The sequence below is a fragment of the Saccopteryx bilineata genome, chromosome 2, assembly GCF_036850765.1.
Source record: "Saccopteryx bilineata isolate mSacBil1 chromosome 2, mSacBil1_pri_phased_curated, whole genome shotgun sequence".
NCBI lineage: Eukaryota > Metazoa > Chordata > Mammalia > Chiroptera > Emballonuridae > Saccopteryx > Saccopteryx bilineata.
Window position 1 is genome coordinate 323,654,415 of NC_089491.1, and position 22,809 is coordinate 323,677,223.

The following is a 22,809-nucleotide window of genomic DNA, read 5'->3' on the forward strand; positions in this document are numbered from 1 at the left end:
TTCATGTCTGCTTACAATGTAAACATTCTGAATAATGGTGAAGTCTTACTGATGAAGAACAAACTTGGGGTGTGATCTTTTATGATGAATATCTCGGGACTGACTTCCTATGTACATGTGTATACACACACTTGAAATGAAATATTATAATTAAATGTTCTTTATTAAAAATAATCCCAGTATCTACTTTGTAGGTTTCTGCTTCCTTGTCTCGTTTTAGAACAGGTCTAGCAGTTATGATTTCATGAAACTAATGAGAGGAGAAAGGTTGAGTTGGTATATAAATGATAGTATATAAATACACAGGAATGATTTGCTCAAAACCAATATTACACATTGAGAGAAGTGATGGTTTGGAATTAGACCTGAGTTTGAATCTTAGCTGCACCATTACAGGCATTTAGTTAACTTTTCTTGTCTGTTTCCTCAACAGAAAATCCTGAACAAAAAATTGGGGAGAAGAATACCTATTTACATAGCTGTTGTTAGGTCTACATGAGATGATGCTTAGCAAAAAGTAAGGATTCAAGAAATAGTCACTATTTCATTTATTCTTTCCAGAGGAAGGAGTTGATTGACAGATATCAGGGGTCTCTTTGAATTATTATCATTTGGTCAGCTTCTATAATCTTTTGTTTGGAACTAATTCTCAACCCCTTTATTGTTACTTGCTTTGCGGTAACAAGGAGCCAATTACCAATTTATTTCAAAATGAATCATATTTAATGGATCGCACTTGCAGTTATAAAGTAGACAATGGAGTAGGGTGGTGAAGTTCAATCACATACCTGGGAAAAGTCAATAATGGAGACAGGGCCCCATTTGTATGTCACACTGGAGAGGAAACAAGGGTGCAGGATTTAAAAGAGGAATCCTGAACTAGAAATGCTTGAGTTCTTTCCTGGTATCTGATTTCATGCAATTTGGTTTATCTCTTTGGTCTTTTGCCTCTACTGTTAAAATTTAAGATAATACAATTTAAATGTTTATAAAAAACCCCTTTGAGATAGAAAAAAAGGTGCTACTGACTTGCAAAGTGGAGCTATAAAAACCTGCTGAACGCGTTAATTTAAATACATGTGTTTGTATTTCTATAATTATGAAATACACGTTTTATTTAGACTGTATTTGAGTGGCCACAAGTCAACAATAAAGTAATTCACAGGCAAATACTCTTGCCTTAGGTGTAGAGGCAATAAAGTAATCAGTCCAAACTTTTAACTTTCATTTGGGTTTCTCAATTTAAACTCGGTGTGCCCTTGCTTTTACACAATAGGGTTCAGGAATTAAAGGCTTGGCTCTTGTAAAAACCATCAGCCAGACACACAATCTACACGCACCAAAGACTGTATGGAGGAAGCTAAGGCGACCACACGTGGGGGGAGAAAGCATAGATGCCCTCGGAGAGCTGAAGACCGCCTTTCTCTGACTCAGATCCGAGGTAAAAGCTACCTTTGCTTCAAAGCCTGTTTACATTCCTTTCAGCGTATTAGTCAAAATGCTTTGCTGACCGAGACTAGGAAATCTATAGCAGGGCGGGTTAGTTTACATGTCATCGTAGTCGCTAACAACACAATAGCTTTTCTTAAAAACGCAAGCCGGGCTGAAAATCCGAGGACAGACAATGAACAAGTCCTGGGCGAATAATGGACAAAGGGACAACTCCTCTCAGCTCCTCGCAGGAACTCGCTGCCCCTCCTGAAGGAGTCCCGTCAGGGGTCTCACTGAGCCACACGTTGAGCTTACCTAAGCCTGAAACTAACAAGCCTCCAAGCGCTCCGGGAGCAACGGCCGCGGGACTTTCCGGCCCAGGCTGCTTTTTGATATAGAAGAGACATATTTTTGTTCTCCTTCCAAAATGCACCTTGCAAACGTCAGAGGAACCCCGCAAGGGTCCCGGAAAAAAGGGAGAAGGGAGCACGCACGGGGATGTTGGCGGCGGCGGGCAGGGCTCCGGCGGAACCTGGTGAGGAGGAGGGTCCAGGAGGCTGGGGAGGTTAGGGGTGTGGGGGTCGGCTGTGCTCCTGTCCCCCAGCGTCGGTGGCTGGCCCTGCGGAGCGGCTGCGCCTGTCCTCACCTGCGGGCTGCGCGGGGGCTGGACGCGGCCCGGGGAAGAGCGCGCGGGAGCGGTCGGGGTGCGGGCGGGGTGGGGAGGGGGTGGAGAAAGCCGCTGGAGCAAAAGTGCGGCTTTTAACCTGGGCAGTGGAGGCGGGGAAAGGAGCAGAAGGAAATGGGAGGTGTGTGGGGTAGGGTGGTGGGGGGAGTTGGAAGCAAATGACATCACAGCAGGTCAAAGAAAAAGGGGCGAGCGGCAGGCAGCAGGAAGAGTGGGGCCTTTGGCTTGAGGAGCTCATTCCAGCTTGCCCGGGAGGGACCTCGGCGTCCCCAGAGACCATGCAGAGGTCGCCTTTGGAAAAGGCCGGCATTATCTCCAAACTTTTTTTCAGGTGAGAGGGTATCCAGCCGAGCTTTGGAAAGACACGTGCCCACGAAAGGGGAGAGTCAGTGTATAGGCTGGTTTGGGGGAAAGAGAAATAGTGTTTTTTTTTTTTAAGATGCGCTATCATTCATTGTTATGGAAGAGAACCTGGGTTTTGTAGAATAAAATCTATTCAAGAAGAGATGAGAGAGTAAACTGAAGCCAGTTGTTTGGATAGAGAGCCTCAGATTAACTTTGAAGTCTTAACAACTGAAAGTCATGCTCTCAAGACCCTAATGTGCTACTGTGCAATTGTTTTCTTAGATTTTTCTAAGAAGTTTATGAATTATAAACTTGTTAATAAAATTACTTACGTTTAGTCCTTGGTTTTCTCCCCTCATACCTTGGAAGCTTAGATGATATCTTGGTGCACATACTACCAGGGCCATGCCTGCTCGCGGTAGGTGCCCAGAAAACCTTCGCTGACTGTATTTTGCACTTTTTTAGGGGAGAGGGGCGAAGTGGGTAGTAGGTGCTTAAACTGAGTTTTTGTTGTTATGATACTGGGCAAGTCAAACAAGTAGTTGCTGCAAATCCATTATTCTGCAAAGAATGAAAGCAGATCCCTTGAAATACCTATTTTTAAAAAATCCAGTTCCACGAGCTATAAATTTTACATGGGTGGGTCAGAGTTATCATGGAAATGGGAAACCATGGGAATAGATACTGAAGTTATATTCAACTGAAAGTTAATAAAATGTATTTAACCGACTATGCATGTGATGATCCATCGAAGCTTGCATACTTCATCTAATGGGATTAAAAAGTAGGGTCTAAATTTCAAGACTTAGATAAAGTGTAATTAAATGTAGCATTTCAATTTTGAAGTGTTCTTTGGATACTGTATCTTCTTTTCCTATTATACTTGTATGAATAAATGAGTAGGTACAGCTGGACTCATAATTATCCAATTAATCAGCATATTTATGTATCAGAAAAGTCAAATATATTATAAATATATCCATATGTATATTTGGTGTGAAACGGACACATCTTTCACATCTTTATTCTCTGCATGTGCAGTAAGCCTGGAATTTAGGGCTAAGGAGAGATCATTAGCCATTGAAGGAGAGCTCCTCCCAGTGGATGGGAGAGAAGGACTTTACTCTTTGATATTACCTTTTGTGTATTGATGTTTTCAGCAGATTTTCTTACACCATCTATAAAAATTCGATTATCTGTTCTGTTGATCTATTTTCCTGTTACTTACAAAATCAAAATGCTCATTGGCGTGCACTGTAGACTTTTTACTAGAGCGCTTTAAGGAACCTAAATGTCAATCAATCTAAAACTAAAGTTTTCAGAAGAATGAATACCTCTTAGTTACTTCTAAGTACTAAGGGACTTTAAATTAGCTTATTTTTGATTTAAATGAGATTATTGTTGATTTATCAAAGTTTTCTTTTCCTTAACAAATTACTTTTCAAGTTTTTGTATAGTTTTTAAGTGGTCTCTGGTTGATTTGTGAGAAATATAATATAATGGCTACTAAGTTTGTTAAGCCCACGCTCATTTCTGTTTCTAAACTCTTTCATAATAAATTGTTCAAAGAATAGGTGTATTTTATTTTTACTTTTTTTTGCTTTATTTATATAAGTATACATTGTGAAAAGCATTTCCGTCTTCTTAATTAACATATCTATCACTTTTTTTGTGAGAACATTTAAGTTCCCCTCTCTTAGCAAATTTTAATTATACAGTACAGCACTGTCAACTGTAGTTACCACGATTTACATTTGATTTTCAGACCTCATCCACTTTACAGCTGAGTTTGTACCCTTTACCAACCCATTCCTATTTAACCCACATCCCAGCCCCTGGGAACGACTTATCTTCTCCCTGTTTCTGTAAGTTGGACTTTTCATTTATTTATTTAGATTCCACATATCAGTGAAACCATGCAGTATTTACCTTTCTCTGTCTGGATTGTTTACTTAGTAAAATGCCTTCAAAGTCCCTCCATGTTCTTATAACATGGATTTCTTTCTTTTTTTATGGCCGAGTAATGTTTCAGTGCGTATATACACACATTTTCTTTATACACTCCCCGCCAACAGGCCCTGTGGTTGTTTCCACATCTTGGCTTCGTGGATGGTGCTGTAGTGCACCGGGAGTGCAGCAGAGATTCTCAGCGCAGACCCCTCTGTGGGACAGCCAGTGCCGACGGACAGTTTTGCACTGAATTCCTTGCATCCTCAATGGCCTGGCCACTGCCCAACACCAGCCTTCCCCTTGGCAAGCCCCTGTCTTGCCTCTGGTATCTCTCTTCAGTGGCTGAGGGCATGGATGGGTTACAAGCTGCATTATGAAAGAAATATCAAGAAATAGATGTATTTTAAAAAGTTAAGTTCCTACTGTTTATAGAAGCTGACAATCAGTACCTGTAGTTATAAACTTTCTTCTGGGCGGTAATTCTGAAATGGTAAAAACTTATTTTCTGCATGGTATTAGACAGTGTTGCTTAGTGGTCAGGGTTGCGACCTGAGGCAAGTCACTTAACATCTCTGTGTTTGTGTCATTTGACATTTCAAACTTGGAGACTTGTGGAACTGATGGAATAGGGGTTACTTTGTTGAGAACTGCATGGAAAAGGTTTCACCCATACATGTTGACTGCTTTATTACATCATCATCAATTACCATATATGTATTTACAGTCTTTACAATACTATAGACCTTGCTTATGTAATACACTTAATTTGTCTTTGTTGAATAAAATTTTGTAACTGTCATTCTCTACAAGCAATGAATGGGCCTGGATGAGAATTTAAGTGAGATAAAATCTCCTCGGACATGGCCTTACCAGGTACACAAGAAAAAGTTCATATGCTTTTATCATATGTTGTTAAATGACTTAGAACTTAACTTTCTGAATATGGTTCCTCCTTCAGTTTCAGTGTCATAAAAGTGTAAAGCTATTATGGTCTGGGTTATAGATTATATTAAATATCTCTTTCATTGTTTAGGTTTTGTTATTGGAAAAGCTAATAAAGTTTGGGAAATATTTAACTACACTGCTCACAAAAGTTAGGGGATCAAGAAATGTGCAGATACTCCAATACTTTCAGCCTTTCAGCCTTTTGTGTAGTGCATTTTCACCAATGCAATAAAGGTTGATTTTGCATCTCACTTGCATAATTGAACAACTTTCTTTGACTTGTCATTTGCTTTTCTGATGTTCTCGTTTAATAAAAAAAAATCAAATGCTTCTCTTTTTTTATCACTTCATATTTATTTGGTAATATCCCCTAATTTTTGTGAGCAGTATACCTAATTTTGCATGTATTTCATATCAAGTACAAATTTGAAGGACATTAGAAGTGTCATAATGCTAATATATATGTATGCATATACACACATATATATGTATATAAACAATCCAAAAGAATTTCATACAAAAACTCAAATAGTTTATGGAAAACAAGTACATTAACTTAAAGCTTTTATAAAGTAAGAAGATTTTTTTAAAGTAGAGGTGATATATTTGCATGGAATTTATGATTCATAGACCGGTGTAATTGATATACAAATGTTTACCAACAGCAGTTTTTCAAATCTACATTTTCTGATAACTTTTAAGGTAAGTTATTCAGCTTGTTCTTTATTTTTTTCTCTCATGCACTGAATTTCTCACATTCTGCTTAGTTGTAAGATTGTATGTCAAACCATGTATCAGATGACATCTCGAATTTTGGTCATGGTATTCATACTAGAAGTCAAACAGTATACTTGAGGAATTGTTAGAGCCCCACAGAATTCAAGTGTACAATGCCACAGATCTCTTAATAGACTGGATATAGGGAACCCCAATAAACTCCACAGATAAGTCTCAACTAAGACCAAAGAGTTAATAAGTTTGGACCTAAGATGGAAACTCAGCATAGAAATGCATATTGTAAGTGTCCGGTTAATATAATTTAAGATACTTTTGTAATTATTAAATACATTTTAAGAGATTTTTAAGCAAATATGCTAGAATTTCTACACCAGCATGTTTGTGGTGGGTCAGAATAGTTATCAATGGAAACCAAACTCTTATCTAAACATTCTGCCTTTGATTAAAGTGTTTTAGATTCCTGTTATGGAATTACCTTTTAAAACAGTATGTATATTTCTTCTCACAATTATATAGTAGTTCATTACTTTTTAGCCATTATTTTATAGTAGCTTGCTTTAGATTAAAAGTGATATTACCTAAAACACTTGGACTTGCTTCTGAAATGACGTCTGAGGCCCTGGCCGGTTAGCTCAGTTGGTTAAGAGCGTCGTCCTGAAATGACAAAGTTGCGGATTTGATCCCCCAGTCAGGGCACACAGCAGAAGCCCCCAATGAATGCATCACTAAGTGAAACAACAAATGAATGCTTCTCTTCCCCTCTCCCCTTTCTTTTCCTTTCTCTTGCTGTCTCAATCAACCAATTAAAAAAAAATTAAGTCCTGGCCAGTTGGTTGGAGTGATGTGCCAGAGCATGGAGGTTGCCAGTTTGATTCCCTGGTCAGGGCACATATAGGGGCAGCTCCGTGTTCCTGCCTCTCTTTCTCTCTCTCTCTCTCAAAAAAAAAAGTCTTATGACCCTATCTCAAAATTAAATGCACCATGAAAGTATAAAGGTTTTTGTCATAATTTGCTTTAACAGCCAAGTGCTACTTAAGTTTAGGTATTATCATTCAAAAAAATGCATTGCAAATTTTATTTTATTTAAAAATTTTATTTCTCAATTAGAGTTAACATTCAATATTATTTTTATTGCAGACCTTGACATTTCCTAATGAAGAGAGACATAAGGGCTTTGAGCAACGGAAGCATAATTATATTAAGTGTATAATGGAATACTCAACAAGATGACAATTTTGAAGAGTAGCACACTAATGTAGTCATATAAATTATAATTTAGTTATATAAATTATAGTGTAAAAGAATTTATCACAATGATTTTATATTTACATTTTATTTACATGTTTGCAAAGCATGAGGAAATCTAAATTTATGGCAGTCATAAATATTTTGCAGTTTGTTGGGGGTATTCATAGATATGTTGCCAAGGGAACCCAGTTGGCCAATCAAATAAAGGTCTAGTCTTGTCTCAGTCAATACCCAGGTTTGTCTCTTAGACAAGGCTAGACTGTCCAAATTAAAAGACAAAGATGCATAAAACAAAAGGTCAGCATGAGATACACAATTCATAGTGAGATGTACAGCTTTAAGGGCACCGAATACCATGAATCCATTGAATCAGTCAGTGAGAAAATGCCATGACAACCCAGGGTTTTCATGTACTTTCAGTTCAGCCTTGTCCTCTGCAGGAATTGGAAGAGGCCACTTTTGGAACAAGGGTCCCTCTGTCTTGGACAGTGTTGCCTGCACACTGACAAATGTTGCCCCCCCTTCTAGTCCCTAAATATTTCTCTTTATCCATTTCTGCCTTTTGCTGGTCATGATTTGTTATGTATAGTTCAGAGTTTTAGTTTTGAATATGTGTCAATGTTGATTGGTTTAACAATCAGAGTTCTGAAAGTATTTCTTTGCATGACATGACTAATATTGTAAAGATATATTTTAAAATATAAAATATATGTACAAATAATTAAGTTTCTTTTACTTTTTTTGCTAGTTTAAAAAATTCCTTTGTTTTGAAGTATATTCAATAGCTTTTATATACTAGTTCAATTTATTGACTCTCTAGGAGTATTCTATATGCTTATACAAATAGCATATGGTATATAGTTTTAAAATTCATTCTTTGTTAGGAAAAGAAGTGGAATCTATTTTTCTTAACTGCTTCATCAATATTTTGTGTGATGTGACAATCAAAATATCCCTCTGAGCCAACCAACTAATTACACTAGGGAAATCATGGATTTTCAATTTTCTGTTTATGTTTAAGGAAGGAAATAAGACTTAATGTGGTAATGTTGAATGCATAAATGTTGAAACTTGTTTAAAAGGCCCTTAAATGGCACTGCCCTAAAATGTGTTATTATTGTTAGTGTTATTTCACTGGAACCTGTAATTTCAGTGTGATAGAGCTACAGTATAAGTATAGGATTGCAAAACCACTGTGGAAGGGTGTTAACCATTTAACATGCAGCTATATGTTGTTTGTCAAAATTTAAAAACACCTCTGACTCAGCAGCAATTTTGGTAATTCTGATTGCATTGAGTCCCGATGCATTTGTGTGGATCACTTCCCTAGCACTAATCCCTGCAATGCGATGAGGTCAAAAGGGGAAAAGGCATTATGACTGAGGTCTGATTGTTTTGGGACCCTGACCAATAGTTGAATTTATAAATATAGTAAATCTATTATCACAGAGCAAGACATCATTCTTTCAGATACTTCTCCTCAGCTCCTAAGAATTTACCTGTGGCTGTTTGTGAATAAAGTTAGCATTACAAAGCGGCCTTCCTATGAAGCTTTGTGTTAACAAAGAGTTTAGGCTTCTTTTAGCAAAAAACTTGTAGGACCTGGCCAGATGGATTGATTAGAGCATCTAATCAGTTGCTCTAATTGATTAGAGCATCTTGATTAGAGCATCTTCCCAATATGCCAAGGTTATGGATTTGATCCAGTGGTGGGACTTAAATAATTTAACAACCAGTTCTCTGCCCTAAGGACCATTTTAAATATAAAAAAAGGTATACCGAAAGGTCCTTTATTATTTCATGCATTTAATACTTAAATAAGAATAACAAAAGAGGTACACAAAACTAGATTGTTATAAGAAAGTTTTAAAATAGTAATGAAAAAATATTAAATAATATCTGACAAAAACCAATAAAACTGTTAAGATCTTCACATTGCTTCTTTTTCTTTAATTTTTTTATTTTTTGACAGAGACAGAGAGTCAGAGAAAGGGATAGACAGGCACAGACAGGAAGAGAGAGAGATGAGAAGCATCAATTCTTTGTTGAAGCACCTTAGTTGTTCATTGATTGCTTTCTCATATGTGCCTTGACTGGGGGCTACAGCAGACGGAGTAACCCTTTGCTCAAGCCAGCGACCTTGAGTCCAAGCTGGTGAGCTTTGTTCAAACCAGATGAGCCCGCCTTCAAGCTGGGGACCTCAGGGTCTTGAACCTGGGTCCTTGGCATCCCAGTCTGACGCTGTATCCACTGTGCCACCGCCTGGTCAGGCCACATTGTTTCCTGATTGGCATCCTCACTTGCAATTTTTATCACTTATGGACAGAACGAACATGACTATGGGCACTTAGAATATGCTGTTGCGCAGATGAATGTTAAAAAAGAGTAAGGAATGTAAATTTGTGATTTACACATTGGGCGGCTGCCCAGGTGCCCACCTTAGAAAGAACCCTGATTACAAGTGCCATTTTAACAACTGGTTCACCAAACTCAACAAAACATTAGGTATCAGTTCTGCCAAACTGGTGTGAACGGGCTGAATCCCACCACTAGTTTGATCCCTGGTTAGGGCACGTACAAGAATCAACCAATGAATGCATAAATAAGTGGAACAACAAATTGATGTTTCTCTTTCTCTCTCTCCTTTCCTTTCTCTCTGAAAGAGAGAAAGAAACAAAGACACCTGTAAAAATCCAATTAGCTTGCCTGATGCAGAGAGTGAGCATAGTCTTACTCTGAAAGATCTGTTTCCACAATTGTATCCAGGTTGCGAGGCTTGTCAAGTTAGCTATTCTCTGTGCGGCTCTATTAACTTCTCGCTGTCTTTTAACATCGGTGACTGTTTCACATTGTAAAGCCCTGGATGTCAGGGCCTTCTGTGACTTGTTTAGTAAAGCATTCAGACCATTTCAAGACTCCTGCATGGTATTGGTTCAATACACATTTCTTTGTCATGATGATGGTTCCATGGTGATCAACCCTAGAGGCTTATAGATATTTTAGATATTTCAACAATCTTGCAGCACAGCATTCTGATGAAAAGGGGTCAAAGCAAGAGGACCCTGGGCAGATTTTATTCCATCAGGCTTTTCTTGGGTTCCTTTATGGCCAGGCCTTAGCTTTAGTGGGAAAGCCTACCTGCTAATTCCTTGCTCATGAGGTAAAGACAGGGTTTGAAGATTCCTGCTAAGTCCTTATTAGTAGGATTTTCAACCCTGAAACCAGGCCTCCCTCTGACATTATGAGGGACTTCTCTCATAGACTGATTCAAGGACCTGAGTCAGAGCAGTACTTCCTTTTTGGTCATGATTCAGGGCAGCTTAGAGAATGCCCTAATTTATTTATTCACCACCTTCTATATTCCATGTGAGGCATTAAGAAGGTTAAGGTGCACAAGGAAAAACTGGTGCTGCCTTCTTGGAACACATTCTCTGAATCCCAGAGTCTCAAGGGCTTATAGAAACATTCCACAGTGCATCTCATCCAGTCTATGGTGGTTGAGCAAGGCTTGCTGGAGGAGTGACTCTGGAGATGACACGGAAAGCAGATTATCCAGACAAAGAGTGGGGATGGGCAGGAAAGTTTTAAATACAGAAGCAGCAGACTGTGTGTAGGATTGGCAGTAAAGAGGTCATGGCACCTTTAAAGATTTCAGAGACGTTCCCTGTGACGGGAGCATAAGAGGTGTGTCTGAGGTTTGGGGAAAATGGTCTGAAACTCTAGCGATGGCACCATGGAAAGGGGCTTTCTGAGCTCTGTTTGGGCTTTATCATTTGGGAAGAGGAAAGGCCAGGATTTCTAGCTGGGCGTGGCAAGTGCAGAGCTGCTGCAGTTTTGCAAAAGAAATGAGCTGGGCCCTGGCCGGTTGGCTCAGCGATAGAGCGTCGGCCTGGCGTGTGGGGGACCGGGTTTTGATTCCCGGCCAGGGCACATAGGAGAAGCGCCCATTTGCTTCTTCACCCCCCCCCCCCCTTCCTCTCTGTCTCTCTCTTCCCCTCCCGCAGCCAAGGCTCCATTGGAGCAGAGATGGCCTGGGCGCTGGGGATGGCTCCTTGGCCTCTGCCGCAGGCGCTAGAGTGGCTCTGGTCGCGGCAGAGCGACGCCCCGGAGGGACAGAGCATCGCCCCCTGGTGGGCAGAGCGTCGCCCCTGGTGGGCGTGCCGGTTGGATCCCGGTCGGGCGCATGTGGGAGTCTGTCTGACTGTCTCTCCCCGTTTCCAGCTTCAGAAAAAAAAAAATATATATATATAAAAAAAAATGAGCTGAATGAGTGGTAGTGGGAAAAAAAAAGAAATGAGCTGAATGAGTGGTAGTGGGAGTAGCAAGAGAGAGATGGAGTTGAAAGACATTTAGGAGGTAAATCAACAGGCTGGTAATTACTTGGGTATGTATGGCAAAAGAGGGAGAAGAATCAAGGACAACGTGCAGATTGGCTGGCTTGGGCAGCAGGGTGGATGGTGGAAAAGCTGCTGAGGGTGGAGATTCAGTTGGAAAAGAGGGCTTGGTGGTGGTGGTGGTGGGGGGCTAGGCAGACCCTATGCTTCTCTTTAAAATAAAAAAGGAAATGATGCTGATGTCTCAAAGGCAGGTAATATGGTTATTTGAAAATATATCAAAGTGATCTAGAACTTAGTCTAGGCAAGAAATGTTATGATATCTGAGATGACAGAATATGTCCCTCACACTGTTCAGTAAAGTCAGGTGGCATCTCGGGAAGAATTTAAAGTGCCCACTTGTTTGGCTTTCTTGTGGTACAGAATCATTTGAGAGTGTGTTCTGGAGCAAGCAGCTATATTCTACGAACAGCATTGGTTAAATTCTACTACCCTCCCCTCCAAACCCACCAACTGCTGTGTGAAGTGCCCCACCCCACTATAACGTCACTCCTTTAAACCGATTTCTGTGAGCGCGGACATTCAAGAACTAGGTCTGAGAGTCTGCTGGGCTTCAGGTTTTGTTGCAGTGACTGAGTAAACAAGAGCACACCTACTACCACAAAGTGTTTGGTGTGTGTTGAAAAGATTCTTAATATGCTAGAGGAGATTAGGTATCATTGTTTTATGTTAAAACTTTGAGTCTGTTGAAACACGCAGAGCTGGCTTTCTTAGCATTGCCCATGGAGTATACCTCCCCCTTCTACCCAACCTCACACCCACCCCAAAATGCCTAGTAAAGTTCTCTCTCTCTCTTTTTTTTTTTTTTTTTTTTTTTACAGAGACAGAGAGAGAGAGAGTCAGAGAGAGGGATAGATAAGGACAGACAGACAGGAATGGAGAAAGATGAGAAGCATCAATCATCACTTTTTCGTTATGACACCTTGGTTGTTCATTGATTGCTTTCTCATATGTATCTTGACCGGGGGGCTACAGCAGACCAAGTAACCCTTTGCTCAAGCCAGCAACCTTATGTCCAAGTTGGTGAACTTTGCTCAAACCAGATGAGCCCTCGCTCAAGCTGGCGACCTCCGGTCTCGAACCTGGGTCTTCCAGATCCCAGCCCGACGCTCTATCCACTGTGCCACCTCCTGGTCAGGTGTAAAGTTCTTAATTCAAAAAGGGACCCAAGAATTTCACCTGGTACCAGTACAACCAGTAGGTGAAAATTAAGCTTGCTAGGCAAATTGTAGGGGTGCTGACGGCTGTGTTTAGAGGAGATTGAAGGCCAGACCTTGGAGCCTGGTACCGAGTATGGGAGCAACAAGAACATGCAGCCCTGCTCCCTGGGATTAGCTACACTGTTCGGGAGGCACCAGCTGATTAGGAAGCTCATTTTGCTTATTTTAAAACCTCTGTGAATTCTGAGAAATGAAGTAACACAACAAAGCTATACTCAACCCAAATCGCTTGTTTTTGATCAGGGATTGGTAAATTTTTTTCTATAAAGGGCTAGAAAAAAATCTTTTCCAATGTTACAGAGCATGTGGTCTCTGCCCTTGTGGGAAAGCAGCCATAAACAATATGCAGACAAATGGGCATGGCTCTGTTCCAAGAAAACTTTATTTATGGGCATTGAAATAGGAATCTCGTATAATTTTCACGTTACAAAAATGTTCATTTCATATTGTATTGCAATAACTTTAAAATATATACAGCTTTAAAATTACTTAGTTTAAAATATAGAAAAACTTTTCAAGCTTATATATAATTAACTTTGTTGTATTCAGTAACAATAATTTTTGAAGGAAGTCAACACTGACATATTTGACAAAAATTTTTCAGAAGAAAATACTGCTATAGCTTAACAGCTGTTAGATAATTTCTCAGAATTGTTTTTTGTCAGGGACCGAAAAATCAACAAGGTTTTTAGAGTTTGGATTTCTGGGGGACAGAGGTATGAGGAACTGGCTTAAGCTGACAGTCTGCCCAACCCCCCACCTCTGCCTGACTGGATTGTCAAAGGCTAGGCCTTCCACACACCTTCATGTATTTGCTCATTCTAACCCCCATGTTCCCTGGAAAGACTGGCTTCTTTGTGTTTGTTAATGTATGGTGGGGGTTTTCTGCACTTGGTGGAATTCCTAGGTTGCCTTGGAAACTGTAATCAGAAAAGTCATTGATTTGCTAATGTCCCACTTTGCCTTCTAAATAAAGGAAGGTATGGTTTTGGGGAGCGGCCATGTTTTCTGCGAGGGTGGTCTGTTTCTGCCAGCAGTAATTGCAGAGCCCTCCCGACCTCATCTTTTATTCTTTAATTCTTTAAGTGTATTTTTCTTAATTTCACATCGTTCTTGCTTGGGACCTGAAAATACTAGTTGCGCAGGTTCGTGACACTTTTTGACTGATAGGAATATTTGACCATTTCTTCTTTTTTACATATGTATCTTCTTTATTTTTAAATTTTTCCAAAGTTAGAAACAGGGAGGCAGTCAGACAGACTTCCACATGCGCCCGACAGGGATCCACCTGGCATGCTCACCAGGGGATGATGCTCTGCCCATCTGGGGTGTTGCTCCTTTGCTGCCGGAGCCATTCTAGTGCCTGAGGCGGAGGCCATGGAGTCATCCTCAGCGCCTGGGCCAGCTTTGCTTCAATGGAGCCTTGGCTGCAGAAGGAGAAAAGAGAGATAGCAAGGAAGCAGAGCGGAAGGATGGAGAAGCAGATGGGCACTTCTCCTATGAGCCCTGGCCAGGAATCAAACCTGGGACTTCCACATGTTGTGCTGATGCTCTACCACTGAGCCAACTGGCCAGTCCCTACATATGCATCTTCTGATGCACCCATTCTTTGAAGCACAGACTCTGTCTTATCCATCTTTCGGTAACCAGTTTCTGGAACGTAGTGTGCCTTTAAAATATATTTATTGAATTAAATAAAACGACTAAATCAGCTTTTGGCTACACTTCTAAAATTTAGTATTTGAAGGAAGTGTGAAAATTTATTTATAAATATTGAAGTCCAAAAATTTTGTTCCTTGGCATGGCTCAGTCAATAGAACCACCCAGTATGCAGACATCCTGGGTTCGATCCCCAGTCAGGGCACACAGGAGAAGCGACCATCTGCTTCTCTTTCCCTCCCTCTCCCCCTTCTCCCTCTCTTCTCCGGCAGCCAGTGGCTCAATTGACTGAGTACCAACCCCAGCAGGGGGATCCAGATGGCTCTTGGTAGGGTACATGCAGGAGTCTGTCTCACTAGCTCCCCTCCTCTCACTTAAAACAAACAAATAAACAAACAAACAAAAAACATTGACATTCTGAAGATAAAATGCCTAATTTTGAATTAAAATGTTACTTGTTTTATCCTGTGTTCTAAAGTATAACATAAAACAGGAAACACTGTTCCATTTGCTTTCTTGTGTAGTTCACAGAACTTTCTAGGAAAATTCTGGCTTAAAATAGTTCAGAAGATCAATGATAGCTAAATTTGCCATGGATAGGCTTTTCCCTTGAAATAGTTTTCTTTTTAAAATGTGTTAATTCAGGTTGCCTAATGAGTTTAATTTTAAGCCAAATTATTGAAGTGATTATTTCCAAAATTTCTTCCTAAATGTATGTGTCATAATTTAGTGTTAAAAAACTATTTTAAAATTTATTTTAAGCCCTGGCCGGTTGGCTCAGTGATAGAGTGTCGGCCTGGCGTGTGGAAGTCCCGGGTTCGATTCCCGGCCAGGGCACACAGGAGAAGTGCCCATCTGCTTCTCCACCCCTCCCCTTCTCCTTTCTCTCTGTCTCTCTCTTTCCCTCCCGCAGTGAGGCTCCAGTGGAGCAAAGATGGCCCGGGCGCTGGGGATGGCTCCACGGCCTCTGCCTCAGGCGCTAGAGTGGCTCTGGTCGCAACAGAGCGATGCCCTAGATGGGCAGAGCATTGCCCCTTGGTGGGCATGCCAGGTGAATCCCAGTCGGGCGCATGCGGGAGTCTGTCTGACTGCCTCCCCGTTTCCAGCTTCAGAAAATACAAAAAAAAAATTATTTTAGTTTGACGATCCTGAATACATTCTAAAAAATAAAGCAATAAGTAGGCTGACCAAAATCTTCTTACCAGAAGAACTTCTACTTTCAACTCAAAGATAGGGTTGGCTTCCAAAAACTCACATTAACCTCTTTTCTACCCACTTTCAGCTGGTACCTAATAAGATTAGTCTCTTCTATCTATAAACATCAGTGTATAGCATATATATACTGATGCTATATATATTTGATTATGGAGCTTACTTGGACCAAATCATTAATACAGTTATACAGTAGGTATTTACATAAAACAGTTAATTCAGACAATACAACATCTAACTACAATGAGATCCAAAATTATATTTACTGGATTAAGAGTTTATAAAAGTGATTAAAGCTAAGAAGTAGCCATTCCAGTAACATCAGAGCTAAGCTTTTATGCAATAAAATTTTATTATTTAGAAAGACAACTAGTATAAAATGAGCTCATTAATGTAAATGTAATAACTTTGAAACACAAATGTGATTTTTATTCATTTATTTAGCATCATTATTGAGTCCCTGATATCTAGTACTATAGTTATATATCTTAGAACATATATCAAGACTTAGTATACATTCTAATTATTTTTCTTTACTGGGATTTTCACGTTAATATATTTAATGATGCAATTTTTTTCTTTAGAGTGCAAAAGTGCTCTAAAATCTATAGTTTTTTTCCTCTCACTTTATTAATAAAAGAGACCAAATTTTTTATTGATTTTTGTGAAGGTGGAAAAATACTTTTCCTCCCACCATTAGAAATTTTTATTAGTATCTTAATTTAGTAGTAGTTATAATTATATATAGCACATTAATATGCAGCTTCCTAGATCCCACTGCATACCTCCTAAACCAGAATCTCTGGGAGAGGGCAACCATTATCTTATCTTTTTGTTTTTTGTTTTTCACACTTCAGATGATTCCTTTCACCTATTAAAATCTGAGACCCATTAGGTCAGTCTTAAGAAAGTAGGTTTAAATTATCCAACTACTGCTTTTCAACCTTAAAAGTATGGTATGACAGATTAACAGGAGAAAGAACCCAAATTTAATGCATAAGGATATGTGGAGGTTCTATGGGAATGTCAGAGCCTAGAACACGTTGGGCAGGTAAAGCCTATGTGCCATCCTTTTCCTCAGGAAAAGGAGGCAGTGTGGTTTGGGACTGCAAAGGGCTGGAATGCAAGTCACATGGAGGTGGGAAAATGTTTAGTAAACAAATGTTTTCTGGGTCATCTTTCAAAGGGGGACACAGAGCTTTGACCAAATAGGCCCTGCTAGGTCCCTCCCTAGGATAAATAGTATACTATAGTTCTCTGTGATGGTAACTCCCTTCCTAGAGCAGGTCCTCTAATTCATATAGGCAGGAAGGTGAAGGTCAGAAGTTTTTCTGAGTCTAGTCTTTTAAAATTAACCAGCTTAAAATAATCAATATACCAAAAAGGTATATTTTGGGGTGGAAAATTTTGCTTCTAGATTTATAAAATTGAGTGACTAAATCACATCACATAATAAAATCAGCTTTTATAAAGTCAACAATGTAATTGCCTTGATTGCATACGTTGTTTAGTGTATTTTTTAACTAAAAAATATGTCCCGTGAAGTGTAACTATTAGATGATTACATTTAGAAATGAAAATTGGATTCAATCCTTGAGCACAGTCTTTGGATCCATTGAGATACCAGCTTGGGAACTTGGCAGCCTTTTTGAACTCATACAAAGTTTGCCGATTCAGGCGTTTCTGCTGCTGCCATGGGTAGCAACAAACAGCTCTTGTGTTTCCTGAGTCACACACTTCATCACTCCAACCACCATCAATGCCGAGCAGAGTCAGACTCTGGGATTAGTAGACACCAATAAGTCATTATTCGAAAACAACGAGCCACCAAATCTGCTGTTAGTGAAAATTTGATCAAAGATTAGGTATTCTGTTGAAAGGGAAATTTAGCTGGAAACAGGATAAAGAAATTTTTTATAAATATGCTTTTAAAATTGGGAGCTCTTCATAATAAACAGTATTCTAAGTTTCAGAGATGTGCATCTCAAATTGTGGTCTGCCAACCATCTGCTCCAAAAATATATTAGAATATATGTATCTTAATTATTAAATTAGTATCTTAATTTAGTAGTAGTTATAATTATATATAGCACATTAATATGCAGCTTCCTAGATCCCACTGCATACCTCCTAAACCAGAATCTCTGGGAGAGGGCAACCATTATCTTATCTTTTTGTTTTTTGTTTTTCACACTTCAGATGATTCCTTTCACCTATTAAAATCTGAGACCCATTAGGCCAGTCTTAAGAAAATAGGTTTAAATTATCCAACTACTGCTTTTCAACCTTAATGAAAGACTAGAAATCAACTGATTTGGGGACAAAAACAGGATGGTACCACAAAATCATAAAATGTGGGCAAAGGTTCTTCTATCATCCCTCTTTAAACCTTCGGGTCCAAGGAAGAGAATTTTGAAAATTTACTATTTTTCAGTAAATTAACAACAGAAACAGATATAGTTCAACTTGCCACAAAATTCAAAATTTCTTCTTAAATTGATCTTGAAATCTGCAGCTTTGCCTCCCACTGTCTTGTAATTTACTCAACTCTTTCCATGGACCAGAGGTTATACATATTGTATCAATGACTTTTCCAAGCAATTCTAGATATCATCTAAATATACGAGATTTAGAAAGATTAAAAGTTTATACAAGGTCACCTAACCAATTACCGTGAAGTCAGGATGTGAACTTAGATTAGTCTAAATTCAGAACTCTATTCTTAAGTAGTACAACACAATATCCAAAAATCTAGAATGGATTTGATGAATTATAATTCAGTTTATTTTGTACATAATTTTTTTAAATTTTCTTCTCTCCAAAATTTATTATTATAAACATCATAAATAATATTATTTAAACAGGCATAAGACTCAGGTTTTGAAAGTGTCAGAAACATGCCTTCCCATTATTGATTTGCTTATGTCCCTGTGACAAGGCTCAGGGTAAGGTAAGAGGAAGCATTGTTTTAGGTTAATGAGGTCTTTTAAACTCTAAATGTCTAGCTGAAGAGTGAAAGATGTGGCCAGAGAAAAGCATGCCAGTAGCTAGACATTGTCAATTGCCCAAAACTTGACCCACAGTGCTCTTCTTATCTTGATTGGTTCTATCGGGTATTAGCCATCATTCTTCATTGTTGTCTCAAACTTATGAAGCCAGGCTTCCTGTTGAGTTCTTGCATCTATTTTCTTCTTTTTTCCCCTCTTTTCCAAGTGAGAAGAGGGGAGATAGAGTGACAGACTCCCGACGGGAATCCACCTGGCAACCCCTGTCTGGAACCGATGCTCTACCCATCTGGGGCCATGCTTGCAACCGAGCTATTTTTAGCACCAGAGGTGGAGGTTCCAAGGAGTCATTTTCACCACCCAGGCCAATGTGCTCAAACCAACCGAGCTATGGTTGCAGAAGAGGAAGAGAGAGAAAGAGAGAAAGAAAAAGAAGAAGGATGGAGAAGCAGATGGTTGCTTTTCCTTCTGCCCTGACCAGGAATCAAACCAGGACATCTACATGCCAGGCTGATGCTCTATTATTGAGCCGGCCTGCCAGGGCCTGCATCTGTCTTCTTACACCACTAACTTCATGCCTGTTGCTGCACCTCAGGTTCAGTCAGTTGAGTGTTCCTTTCACCACCGCCCATACCCTCCTTGGTGTCTGCCCCTGAACCGCAATCCCTAGCTCATGACTTGTGTCATCTGTTTCTCTGTATTTACTCATATTCTCTTTCTTGGGGCTGAAGGAAGAGGCAGAATCACCTGGTGGATGGTTCTTCTTGTTAGACACTTTCTGTATATAATTCTTGGACATCCCTAGTGCAGTGGTCTTCATAATTAAAAAGAAACAAACAACTTTTATCAGTGAATCCTAATTTCCAAATGAAATCTTCCATTAAACTGCGATATATACAAGTAAAAGTGACAATCTACAACAATAGCCCTTCTGTAAATACTAAGCTGTAGTAAGCCTTCTGCTCCAAAATATGGGCTTAAATGATTATATAACATGCATGTGCTCTGTTTTCTTGTTCCTACATGCTTGTATTTTTCAATGTTATGGTTCTATCAAATTAGGATGGCTCTTATAATTGATGTTAAGAGAAACTTGTCAGGGAGCAAGTTTTAGTTGATGAATGAGATGTTGTCTAATTCATGAATTGCTTAATTAAAGCCAATTAGAGCTTCAAACAAAGAAATTTGTCAGCCATCAGACCCAGGAATAAACTATAATATGGAATTTAGCTATACATAGAAGGCCTATATTCCTGTGACCTCAACTGAATTATTTGCATTGGTTGCACCCCACAAGGTTGACTTTTAACTTTAGTTTTTTGCTTGAAATTTCTTGAGAAAGATTACTCTGTGATCTAGTTTTGAAAGAAATGGTCAATATTCACTCTGAAGTTTGTCTGACATACCAAGTACTAAAATTGAAGTAGCAGTTTCCAACGTCAGCACGTCCCTGTGCTTTGAAATTATTCTGCCTGTCTTTAGGTGAAGGTGTTAAGACTGTAGCTTGTCACTGTCACCCTGCTAATAGCAGTGCATAGCCAAAAGTGATTCAAAAGAATATTTTTGACCTGAATGTGAAGAAGACTTAAAAGAAAACTTTGATTATGATACTGAAGATGAAAGTGGTAGATAATTATATGAAAAGGTATATAATAGTGAATTTTCCTTAAAAAATGTATATTTAATGTAACATTGTTTTTTGGAAAGGCTGTTATTAAATACTAGTGAGTCTTGTTTTGTGTCACCTTATTGTTGAGCAAGCATGGCAGAGTATTGTAAAACCATGATAATATCACATATGGCTTGTTTTCTGGGGATTGCACAACAGTCTGTTATGCTGGGATGAAACCTTGTATGAGCAGGCGTGCCAGAGATGTTAACTGACCTTGGCCCACGTGTGTCTGTAGAGACACGCTTACTTATGCATTGCAGACCTAATAAATGACATTGTAATATGTTTAAATACATGCAAAGAGAAGTCAAGAACTTTTTTTTACATAGGAGACACTAAATGGATTAGCCTGGAGGTCCAGGTTAATGTTTGAATGAAGCCATTGTGCTAAAATTTTCATATAACACATTTGAGAATGGATGATGGTTTTCATTCCTAGTTTTTTAAATAGTAAAGCATACTTTAAAATATTTATATTTCAAATTAATATTTGTAAACTCTTTGAAGAATTTCTGGGGGATACTAGATTTTGGAGCCCCAGTTTGGAAACCACTGAATTAGTTTCCCCCATATTGGTTGTTCTTGATCTTCCCTTGAGTTCTTCATTTCACCCATTCTATACCCTTAGAAAGTAATCTCATGTTCTACTTTATTTCTATCTTCAATGTGAACTCTTAGGTAGCAATATATAGTACAAGAGACACATATTTTGGGATCAGACAGACCTGGCTAGAACTCTAGGATTTACTAAGAATGTTGCCTTAGGCAGTTCACTTAACCTTTTGATATGCTCATCAGTATAATGAGTTATCCTTAACACAGCTCAGCCTTGTTATGATATATAACATTCACTGACTATTTTACATGTGTATTTGTCAGGGTTCTGCAGAACAGCAAAACCAAAGGGAGATGTCTGTGTCTTTATCTATATCTGTATTTATATTTATCAATCTATAGATATAGATATTGCTATTTACTGTAAGGAATTGTCTCATGTGATTAGGAAAGATAGCAAGTTCACAATCTGTAGGGTGAGCTGAAATGCTGCAGACCTGGCAGAGCTGATGTTCTAGGATGATTCTGAGGGCAGTCGACAAGAGAATTCTCTCTTGCTTGGGGAATTTAGCCTTTTTGTTCACTTCAGGCCTTCAACTGATTGCATGAGGCCCACCCACATTATGGAGGGCAATCTGTTTTACCCATATTTTACTGATTTAAATGTAAATCTCATCCCAAAACACTAAAGTGACATATAAAATTAACCATCATACTCTGTAAGCACTTTCTATGCAATAAGTAATGGCTAATAATGCTGAACATAGAATGGTTCTTTAATAAATGGTAAACACTACCATCAACATAATTATTATAATTAATACCTTTTTATCATTACCTCGATCTCCAAGAAAGTAATTCTCGTCTCTAAATTTAAGCCTCTTCTTCCGTGAACTGGACCCAGTGCCTTCTCTGAATTATGCCCCTGCCCAATTCCCCATCTGCAGCCTTTGCTTTGTTGGTGGCATTCATCAAAAAAGCATCATCTTTGTTCATTGACTCCACTGTGTGCATTGTAACAAAGAACAAAAACCTCAGTGACTTAAACAACAGACATTTATTATTTCACAGTTCTGAAGGCTGGAAGTCTAAGAACATGACCAAGATATCAACATGTTTGGTCTCTTTGGAGGCTGTGAGACAGAATCTGTCCCTGCCTCTTCCTGCCTTCTGGCATTCTTTGGTATTCTTTGTTTGAAGAGGCCTATTTTGACTCTTGCCTTATCTTCACATAGCATTCTCCCTGTGTGCCTGTATCTGTGTCCAAATTTTCTTTTATTTTGCTTTAAATAAGGACTCTAGTCATACTGGGTTAGAGCCCACTCTCATGTACTCATTTTAAGTTGATCACCTCTGTAAGTAGGATCTGTAAAGATCCTACTACCAAATAAGGTGACATTCTGAAGTACTGTGAGTTAGGATTCATATATATCTCTTTTGAGGGGAGCACTATTGAACCCATAATAATAACGAGTCTTCAGGAGCAGAATGAGACATGGAAGCAGTTTGAAACTATGAAGTATAAGACATGTAAGGGTTACTCTAATTTAGAAAACCTTCTAAAAGCTATGTGGACCTCATCTATGAAGGCCCATAAATAACATGGAGACAAGGCAGAGCATATTAAATGGCACAACAGGGGAACTGTCAGGGAGGATCAAACAGAGGGAGCATTTGCTCTTGAGTAGACTGAAGAGTGACTTTTCATTTATGAAATGTAGGTAATTTCCACTAGGAATAAATAGAATGA

At 39.0% G+C, this 22,809-nt stretch overlaps 1 protein-coding gene across 2 annotated transcripts in view; it reads left to right on the top strand.

The window, feature by feature from the left end:
* The first annotated feature begins 1,316 nt into the window (after positions 1-1,316).
* CFTR (CF transmembrane conductance regulator) overlaps positions 1,317-22,809 on the top strand; it is a 193,768-nt gene continuing 172,275 nt past the window's right edge. Inside the window, exon 1 of one of the 2 annotated variants that reach the window (XM_066262171.1) lies at positions 1,317-1,441. Coding sequence is in view for 1 of the 2 variants with exons in the window: in XM_066262170.1 (XP_066118267.1) it covers positions 2,275-2,447 (173 nt within the window). In the remaining variant the exon portion in view is untranslated. Of the gene's footprint in view, positions 1,442-2,266; positions 2,448-22,809 lie in introns of those variants that run through there. The other variant, XM_066262170.1, reaches the window with a different exon arrangement.